At 39.5% G+C, this 9,793-nt stretch overlaps 1 protein-coding gene across 2 annotated transcripts; it reads left to right on the plus strand.

Annotated features, from left to right (window-relative positions):
• The first annotated feature begins 2,098 nt into the window (after nt 1–2,098).
• Nucleotides 2,099–8,756, plus strand: c1qtnf7 (C1q and TNF related 7). 2 transcript variants are annotated; one of them, XM_015007883.2, is made up of 3 exons: nt 2,099–3,491; nt 5,821–6,057; nt 7,900–8,756. In XM_015007883.2, the coding sequence occupies exons 2-3, from the start codon at nt 5,829–5,831 to the stop codon at nt 8,526–8,528; spliced, it is 858 nt and encodes a 285-aa protein (XP_014863369.2). In that variant the 5' UTR covers nt 2,099–3,491; nt 5,821–5,828; the 3' UTR covers nt 8,529–8,756. The 2 variants fall into 2 exon arrangements, with proteins under 2 accessions (XP_014863369.2, XP_014863368.2); XM_015007882.2 differs by lacking the exon at nt 2,099–3,491 and adding an exon at nt 4,342–4,715.
• The last annotated feature ends 1,037 nt before the right edge of the window (nt 8,757–9,793 follow it).

The following is a 9,793-nucleotide window of genomic DNA, read 5'->3' on the forward strand; positions in this document are numbered from 1 at the left end:
CTGACCCAGTGTGTTTTTCCCCGTCAAAGACGCATTTCTCTTGAGACCCTTCATGAAAATCGGCTCATAAAAAGGATTAGAGATTTTTCTTTTTTTAATAAACGATTTTCTTTGTCTTCAGAAGCAAAGCAAAGGCTAATAAATCCATAAAATTCGATGAGAAGTAATCAGTGCAGAATATTTGAGACCGTTTCTACTTGACAGTATATTGCAGTTTTCATACACCTTTTCACAAATAGCATACTTTAGAGTTTAGCTTTGTATATTCGATGGTGAACAAAAGTTATCAAATTTGATCTGATTCAAAAACAGACTTTTAGGCCAGCATCGGATCAAAAATTGTTTATCAGATACTAATAAAAAATGTGTCTGGGGTTCACCTGACAAATCACTTCTTTTTGTCTTTGAGTTCTTGTGCCACCCCCAGATGGAATGGCGCCCACAGTGGCGAGCCAAGCGCCCTTTTTGCTAAAATCAGACAGTACAGTTGACACTTAACAAAAACAGATTCCTGCCTTCCAGATTTAAAAAACAAGTCATAACTACGTTTAGATCAGTTGCGCCTTTATTGTACACAGCAGCAACATCCACTGCTCATCTTTTAGCAATAGTGGGAAAGAGTGAGCATGTTAAAGTGCTGACTGCGCTGACTTCCTGTTGGCTGCATTTTTATTGGTTCATATTTACAAAGAGCCTTCAGGTCTACTAGAGAGTATCATGTCTTGTAGGGTTTAAATATTTGATGTTATGCTCTAGTCTATTTTCTGTTTTAAACATTTTTATATAAAACTTTTAGATCAACTTTTTTTGTTTTCTTCATATGCTGACATTGAGAAAAAGTATCTAAAAGTGCAATTTCTTGTGTAATTTAAAATATTTTGCACAAAAGCAAATAAGCTATGTTGCACTTTACTTATCAGTGAGTAAAGTGAATAATTAGTGCCATTTTAGAAGCACATTTTCTGTTCTTATGAGTGAGGCCTTAACTATCCTCTCCACCCTCAGTCGAATGATGTATTATTTTGTGCAATCATCTAGTATAGCACCACAGGTCTACTTCCAACCCTCAGAAAAAAAAGGTTTTTGGGATTGTGTTGGATCTCTGACACTCATAAAATTTCATTTAAAACATATTTCGTTTTATTGCAAAACCCCCTGTACATGTCAAGTTTTGAAGTGTAAGACCACTCACAGATCACCTGGCTCGTGTTCTGCAAGCCAAGTTCTGCTGTGTCTCGTCTGAATAATCCACCTTCTTCATTAAAACGAATGCTCCAAATAACTTTTTTGGTCTTTTTTTTTTTTTTTAGATCCCTGAGCTCTTCGTTGGTCTTCAAGTTAGATCTCACACTCAAATGAGGGCTCTGTTTAGTTTGTTCACCGTTTCTCAGACAAGATTATGTTCACCAGCAATAGTTTTCAGCCAAAACGTTGTCTAGCACAAGATCAGTTTGTCCTTGGCTTGGTTTTCCGTATTTTCTAAACCTCAAGTAACATGCAAGCTCGGTGATGTAATCTACAAAATTGAGCAAATTCTCACAAAACAGTGTTGTTCCTAAATATTTGTCACTACATAATGACCTCCATGCCACCCTCCTCTTTTAAAGACTCTGCATTTGTCTCAGATTTAACTTAGTTCATAGTCAGTCAGATTCAGTTTCATATTCAGATCCAATTGCAATACAATACACCAATGAATCATAGTGTTAATTAGCAAAAAAAAAAAAAAAAAGTGATCTGGAACACCTTCAGTGGTTAATTTTGCTGTCATCTCTCATCCTGATCAAGCATGTGGAGACAGTGGAAAGGAAGTACTCGCTTTTAACAGGAAGAGACCTCCAGCAGTATTAGGCTGAGCATGAACAGAAATCTGAAAAGACCAGCTCATGGTTCAAAAAAAGGCACAGAAAAAACACACACAGTCAAACCTGTGCAGTAATACAAGGCACACTATGTAACTTTTAAGATTTTCTTTTTTTTACATATTAGTTAAAATGATCAGTATAAGAGATAATTGGTGGGGAAAAAAAAGGCTCATCTAGCTTCTCTGTCATTTTGCACAAAATACACTGCTGTCAGAAACAACCAATCAGAGCCAGGAGGAGGGTCTTAGCGCTGCCAATGATTTGTGTACTGCTCACACCATTACAGCTGGTTGGTTCACTACAACAGAATCTACCATGGATGCTCAGGCTAGTTAGCATAGCCACCGATGACATCACATAAATGGTTTTCCTTGAATGGTAAGTGGTCTCTCTGCTATTTGTGGTGGTGCATATTTCTTTAGAAGGCACTGGAAAACTCTGGTAAAAGGTGGAGGAGCATCTTTTTGTTTCCACATGTCATTTGTCTCACCATGCTGTGACCGTTTTTAACAAATTTGCTAGGAACATATTTTTGTAAAAGCCGCTTACTGCAACTTTAAATGTGAGATATGAGCGTATCGAGTAAATGGCGCCAATAGCGCTCTCAGTACATTTCTCCATAAAAGAGACACAGCTAACACGTTTGGCTAGGAGCGCTTTCAACGATAAAGGGAAAATAAACGGAGAACGACTATTGTTGTCAATTATCTATTCTTTCTTTTTCTTTTTTACTGTCTCAGTCCCAGTTTTTGGTCATAGTTGATGCTCTCATGGAAGTGTTTGAATAACGATTTTTATTTTCACTGTAAGTCTCAAACATTTCATTTAGTCCTTCAGAGTTATTACTGTTTTGGGGGTTTATTCATTTTTTTAAAAGTAATATCCAAAAGGCCAATGTAAAGTTAATATTTCATCACATCCTTCCTAAAACAATGGCGTAATTTTTTTTTTTTTTTTTTGCTAAAAATATTTTTTCTGTCTAAATCATCTTGGCAAAAAAGGGGTGGTACGGTTTTATATTTATTTATTAGACAAAATCACCTTTGTCCAAAAAAAAAAAGAAAAGAAAAAAAAGAAGACAAAGAAGAAGATGACTCAGGCTATTATTTTAGAAACGTAACGACGTGACAGATAACAATAAGTCATGGCGCCATCTTGAGGTAAACGCTATAAATGCAAATTAGAGCCACACAGGTCACCACGTTCCAAACCATTGTTCTCATTTCTGGTTTCCTGCTTTATTTCTACAACATCAACCCATCTAAGCTCTACGATTCTCGCATGATTCACACCCGCGCCTTCTTCCATGACTCCACGGATCCAGACTGCAACATGTGGTCACTGGGTTTGACAAGATCACAGCCTGTTTGCCTTGGGAAGTTTATGGAGCAGAGAGAAGGGAGTGGATCTGGAGGAAGAGCAGGAGGAGGAGGAGGAGGAGGGGAGGAAGTTGGATGCACTGTGAGACGCTGTCAGCAGCAGAGCGGCGGAGTTCTGTGTCAAACCTGCCAGAGGAACATGTACTGCGAAGGAAAAGGCTGGAACATGAGCACATAAAGGGACGGAGACGCTCCAAAGTTGGAGAATTTTGATCAGCCGTGAAGACGCACAACTGTAGAGTGAGGGGTAAGGACATTTAAGAGTGTTTCACTCGGAGGGATGAGAAGAGAAGATGATGTTCCAGACCATTGTTCTCCCTTTTCTGTCATTAGAGCGAATAATAAGTGCATGAAAAACATGTCTGATGTACGAGTGAGACAATGTTCTGTTCTGTTTTCACTTCTTAACTTTTTCTTCCATTTGGAATAGCTGAGTACCAAAAGTGTGACCACCAAAGTGCTGACATCGATCTCGAGACAAACATGCTCTTCCACCTGCAGAGGACATAAAAGAACTTATCCTGCTGCTATATACAGGAACTTCATTTAATCTTTTTGTTTTTAAAGCTGAGCAGCTATTACATAACCCCCAGGAGACTGACCACTGATTAGCCCTGATATCGAATATAATGCACACCGATGACAAGAGGGGCTGTTCAGAACATTCCTGCAGGCGGGTTGGGGGTGTCTATAGGATAGACAAAGCAAATGCATGAGTAACGGAAAGGAGAAACAGCTCTCTCTCTGTTTGAGGACTGCGGAGGGAACGATGTTTCTCTGTAGGCCTGACCCGAATGTTCCACTGACCAGAGACAAACAGCAGATGCACTGCTCGCGTTCTCACACCCACGTTGGCAAATCTGCCAAGAAAAGGTCATGTGCATCCATCATCTCCGCAAATCCCCCTCTGCCGAACTGTTTAAAGACTTCTCACAGGACAGGATTATTTGTCAGTATACATCCATATGGAGTAAGAAGTAAGGAATTGAAGACGATGGGTTAGGGTTTCCAGGATGAGAGCTGATTTGCCTGCGTTGGGATGCCTTTCCTTATGGGATGTTCTTCCGTCTTCTTCTTTGGGGAAGCTAGATTGCGTGGGGTCCAATGAAGTGCCATTGCTTCGTGTTTAGGAGACAGAAGTCGCGCTTGCGTGTTACGTCACAGCTGGAGAATGTCTTGGCAGAAGAAGACTTGCATTGGAAGAGAGCTAAAGATTTCTGTTTTGATGTCTCTCTCTCTCTCTCTCTCTCTCTCTCTCTCTCTCTCGTAATCCTGCGGCTGGTTGAGAAGTCTGTGGATCAGATATTAGCTGTTCCTGATTACAAAATCACATCTGGCCTCATGCTGCGTTCAGTATAGACAGAACAGCGCCGGACGAAAGGCTTTCTCCATACCGCCTGCTGCCACCATGACGTCAACCCCGAGTGAGGGTTCAAACGGAGCTGTCGTTTCATTTGTCACCTAATTATCTGTAAGAACAAAACCTTCTTTGGTTTTGCAAGAGTATTCCCCCCTACACAAACACACACACACACACCCAACACACTCACACTTTTTCACATGTTGTCACATTACAACTGCAGACTTGAATGTATCTTCAGTGTAACAAACAGACCAACCCAAAGTAGTCCACAGTTGGGGAGTGGAAGGAAAGGGAGGAATAGTTTTCAGATTTCTTTATTAATGAAATTCTGACGCCTGCTTTTTTTTTTTGTCTTAAGTCCCTTTTACTCTGAAACCCCTAAATAAAACCCTATGTTCTTCAGAAGTAACCTATGTGATTTAATCTATCTAATGTACCTTAAAACAGGAACAGGAGCTTTAACATACAACCAGAATTATGAATGCAATGGTTTGATGTAGAGCATGTTTATGTTTATAATGGGAAATTATTATTATTATTATTTCATTTAACCTTCATTTGACGAGGTAGCTTGATTGATAACAAAATCTTATTTTCAACAACGACCTGTTCAGAAAACTTTAAAACATCATACGACGGAATTTCGTATCGCAGAAAATAGAATATGATTAAAAAAAGTAAAAGAGCAACCATATTCAGACTGACTAAATATAATCTCATGTTACGTCAATAGTTTTTAAAAGTAGCTATATTGATCAAGGTGTTTGGTTTTTACTGAGCTGATAAAGGTTGATATTAAAGTTAGCATACTGAGCTTTGTTTTTTGTAAGTTGTTCCAATCATTGGTGTTGAGGGTCGGCCTAATGTACAAACTCCTCATCAAATTTCATTCTCTCAGAAAGGGAAAACCTACATGGAAAAAAAGAAATAGCAGAAGACACACTCCAAAACACGAGTAAATACAGTGCAAAGTGTTTCCACATAGTACTATTGACTGTATTGACACTTTTATTAAAAAAAAAAAAAAAACTGCTATCCATGTGTGACGTTCCTTCCAGTTTTAAACCAAACACTGCTTCGTGTTGGTCCAAAAATACGAATAAAACTCTTTAAGGTTTGTTGCAAAATGACAAAATCAGAAAAAGTTCAGGGGTAGAAATTGTTTTGCACACGGAAAACTAACTGCCCTTCACTAAATAATTTGCTTCTGCAGATTTGAAGATGTGGGCATTAATGGGAGTGATCTATCTGTGTCACTGCGTCACCGGGCAGCTGCTCGAGTCCAAGCTGAAAGGAGCGCCTCGACTGATCTGCAGCGTCCCTGGGTCACCTGGCCCGCCCGGCAAACCGGGTCCCAGCGGGCCGCCGGGGGCCGATGGAAATGTCGGAATTCCAGGAAGAGACGGCAGAGACGGCCGAAAGGGGGAGAAGGGAGAAAAGGGCGATACAGGTATAATATGGACTCTTTATTTTGGGCATATGTACTTTGAAGAAAAGAAACAAAACATCAAACACATTTTTTTAAATTAAAAGCAACAGACTTTTCCTGCCTGGCAATCCTTCCCATCAAGTCAGACTTGTTCTGTCATTTTGTAAATATCATCAGCTTCAACATTTATTATACCAACCTAGGCATAGAGAGTCTGACATGAAGTGATTTGGAATTTTTTTAAACCACTTTTTCCAAGTCTTTTTTTTTTAAATTTTTTTATTTTTTATAAATAACTCGAGATGTGAGCGAAAACCTTGCAAAACCCTCATGGGGAGGTGATCATACCTGCCAGTTGACTTCAGTATTTGGTCTGCTGGTTTTCAACTCAGAATGGGAGTTTTTCAAACACAGCTGTTTCGTCTTGGCTGAGTTTCCGTTAAACATTACTGCACTGACTGTTTAGTTTGCTGATAGAGAGCTGGAGTTATTGGTAGTTGCTAAAACACGCAGTGTAACTTATAGGCATGTACCAGCAATGCCAAGCCTAACAATTGCATCCTTGTACTTCTGCACTGAACTGTTTAAAGTGACAACGTGCAGAGAGTGAAAAACAGGCAGATGGGTATGATTTTGTAAGATGTCACGAGTTAAAATAGATTCATTCATAAAAATTGGGCTGTTTGGTTGTGCATTTATTGATTTTGCCAAGATTTTTTTTTTCTTTAAGATTTCTCCAAATGTAACCCTTCCACTAAGGATCCAATTAAGCTGTGAAGCCTAGATCCTGTTGGTCTCGCCAAAATAAAATACCAATCCATCAACACCTTAGAACTCTATAACACAATAAATCTGTCAGCAATAAAAAAGTAAAAAGAAAAAAAGATTATGTTTTAGATTGTCTGACGACATGGATTCCTGTATAACCCTCTCGGGCCTACGGAGCATGCTCAAACATAAACTACGTCCTTGCTTTGGGCTATTTACTCTGGATGGAGGCGATCGGGTATAAGATAGTTCGGAGGAATGTGGCCTCCAGACTATGCTGTTGTTCTAATATCAGGTTGGCTGCATTCCAGCTGTGACCTAATATAAGGGGTGGGTGTGGTGCTGAAACTGATTCAACTAATGGAAAAACAACAAAATAAGCAATCAGTACATAGGTGAAAAAGTCTTCGTAACCCATGGACCTCTCACGTGTTACATAGCAACCACCAACTGTAGAGCATTTCATCGAGATTTCGTAGCACAGAGAAGTGCATAATTCTGAAATGATGTTCATTTACCAACATCTTCACAAACTGAACTACTCTGAGGCCATATGTTTAAAAAGTTAAACTTGCAATATTTTAAGAAAACAAAATAATTTAAAGACCTGTTCTACCTGTAGGAATTATGTATGGGTCGCCGGTTTTACTGAACCAAATTCCACAGCACGTCTACATGTTAAAGTTGTCAAAGTCAAGCTAGCATCACCAACCTACTTCCCTCTCCCTTGTTGTAGTTTTTTTTTTTATTAAAACTTTTTCCTGACCTTGTCATCTAGTTGTCATAGTGTTGACAATTAGCATCCCTTTGTCTTTTATATATCATGCGTACATTTAAGGTTAAGTGCGTTTTGTTGACAAGTTGGCACCTAAAACCAAAGGTAGTCATTGTCAGCCAGCAGCTTTTTTCCCTCCAGCAGGGAGCTGGGGGTGGATCTTGCAAGAAATTGGGTCAAATGGGTTGGGAAAAACATGGTACAATAGGAAATTTCAGACAAAATATGTTTCATAGTGTCCCGATAGAACACCCTGCAGTTGTAAAGTCACAACCATAACACTGCAAAACTGACATTTAACTTTGGCGTTTCTGTTTTAGGGGTGAAGGGCAGAGTTGGTCCGACGGGGAAAATTGGAGAACGAGGTGAACGTGGCCCCGCGGGAAAACGAGGCCCTGCAGGAGACAACGGAGACGCGGGGCCTCCTGGCCCTGCAGGCCGCGAAGGAGATAAAGGCAATAAGGGCGAGCGGGGACCCCGTGGAACTGCAGGAACATGCAAATGTGGCAGCCTGCTACCCAAATCTGCCTTCTCGGTGGGAATCACCAGCAGCTACCCCACAGAGAAGACCCCCATCAAGTTCAACAAGGTCCTCTTCAATGAAGGCGGACACTACAATCCCCAGACGGGGAAATTCATCTGCGCATATCCAGGCGTCTATTATTTCTCCTATGACATTACACTGGCCAACAAACACCTGGCCATCAGTCTGGTGCAGAACGGTCAGTACCGCATTAAGACCTTCGACGCCAACACAGGAAACCACGACGTGGCGTCTGGTTCCACCGTCATGTTCCTGAACCCTGAAGACGAGGTCTGGATGGAGATCTTCTATAGTGATCAGAACGGTTTATTCACGGACCCCAGCTGGGCTGACAGCCTGTTCTCTGGGTTCCTGCTCTATGCAGACACAAATTACTTTGACACACTGGCAGCCGACTACGCGTAGAAAACCTGGAGAACAAGGCAGAACCACAAACTGTTTGCTACTGCTATTATCACTCAATCAGAACACTTTTGGAGTGAACAAACTATATATATTGCTTTATTTACATGTTTGTACTACTATGGGATTATTGAAGTATTCATTTAACATTGCGGAAGTCTGATAAAGCTTAAGGTGATTTATTTGATTCTGGTGAAAAATTGATTTAAATAAAAATTCCAAATAACTAAAGGTGTGAATTTGTTTAGAAAAAAAAACATTCTAACCTTCAGTTTGGGAGACATTTTTTACTCTAATTTTGGCTGAGATTCTTCTATATTCATGAAGAAGTTTTTGTGAAACTATTTGTTATTTTGTATATTTTCTAAATTAAACTAATGAAATCCTATAGTTTCAAATATGGACAACCCTGATCATCCTCTTCACGAGACAGAGTGCTGTAATACAGACTGCTCCAGGAGATCTTTCCTGAAAAACAGCCTTAACCATCCATATTATAGTCCTTATTGAATTAATGTGAGCTACAACAACGTTTAATTTCTCTTTGGGATACATAAATTATATTTGAATTTCATGTTAGAGATCTTAAGCAGAGCTTAAGATCTCTGAACAATCATAAGCTTTGCCTTAATTTTATCATATTTGTTACAGTGAACATTTTTTTCCCCAAAAAATTAAACTAACTGACTATTAAGCAAACTAATTTCTGCAAAGTAAGCATAACATGACTTCTCCATGTGAAAATTTATTTGCCCTCCATTCAGATTTCTTCTGTTTTTGCCGTTTTGTCACACTGAAATGTTTCATCAAATCATCAAACAAATTTTAATATCAGAGATAACATAAATAAATACAAAAGTTGTTTCAATTATATATATATATATATATATATATATATATATATATATATATATATATATATGTGTGTGTGTGTGTGTGTGTGTGTGTGTGTGTGTGTGTGTGTGTGTGTGTGTGTGCGTGCGTGCGTGCATGTGTGAGTGTGTGTGTGTTTAGAGAAATGAGCTATCCAAACCTGCCTGGGCTTATGTGAAAAAGAAATCACACCTCAACCCTACTAACAGGTTTTACTTTGACTAGGCCACTCTCAAAAAACTTGTTTTGCATGTACTTTTCCTTCTACTGCCAGGTTTGTTCCACCAGCACATGATCTGAGGCAGACCTGCCTACTCACACCTGATGCTGACCTGCTGGTTAAGCAGAAGAAAGCCACTCATTCATTCACGATTGATCAACCCTCTGCTGGTGTG

The sequence above is a fragment of the Poecilia mexicana genome, unplaced genomic scaffold (assembly GCF_051168715.1).
Source record: "Poecilia mexicana isolate PSO_F unplaced genomic scaffold, ASM5116871v1 scaffold_4, whole genome shotgun sequence".
In the NCBI taxonomy this organism is placed as follows: domain Eukaryota; kingdom Metazoa; phylum Chordata; class Actinopteri; order Cyprinodontiformes; family Poeciliidae; genus Poecilia; species Poecilia mexicana.

What these genes read in the sequence shown, in the direction of transcription:
- c1qtnf7 (XM_015007883.2), top strand. Translation starts at nt 5,829, where the DNA reads ATGTGGGCATTAATGGGAGTGATCTATCTGTGTCACTGCGTCACCGGG. An exon ending in GGGAGAAAAGGGCGATACAG is followed by an intron (nt 6,058 to 7,899) that starts GTATAATATGGA and finishes TTTCTGTTTTAG; the next exon opens with GGGTGAAGGGCAGAGTTGGT.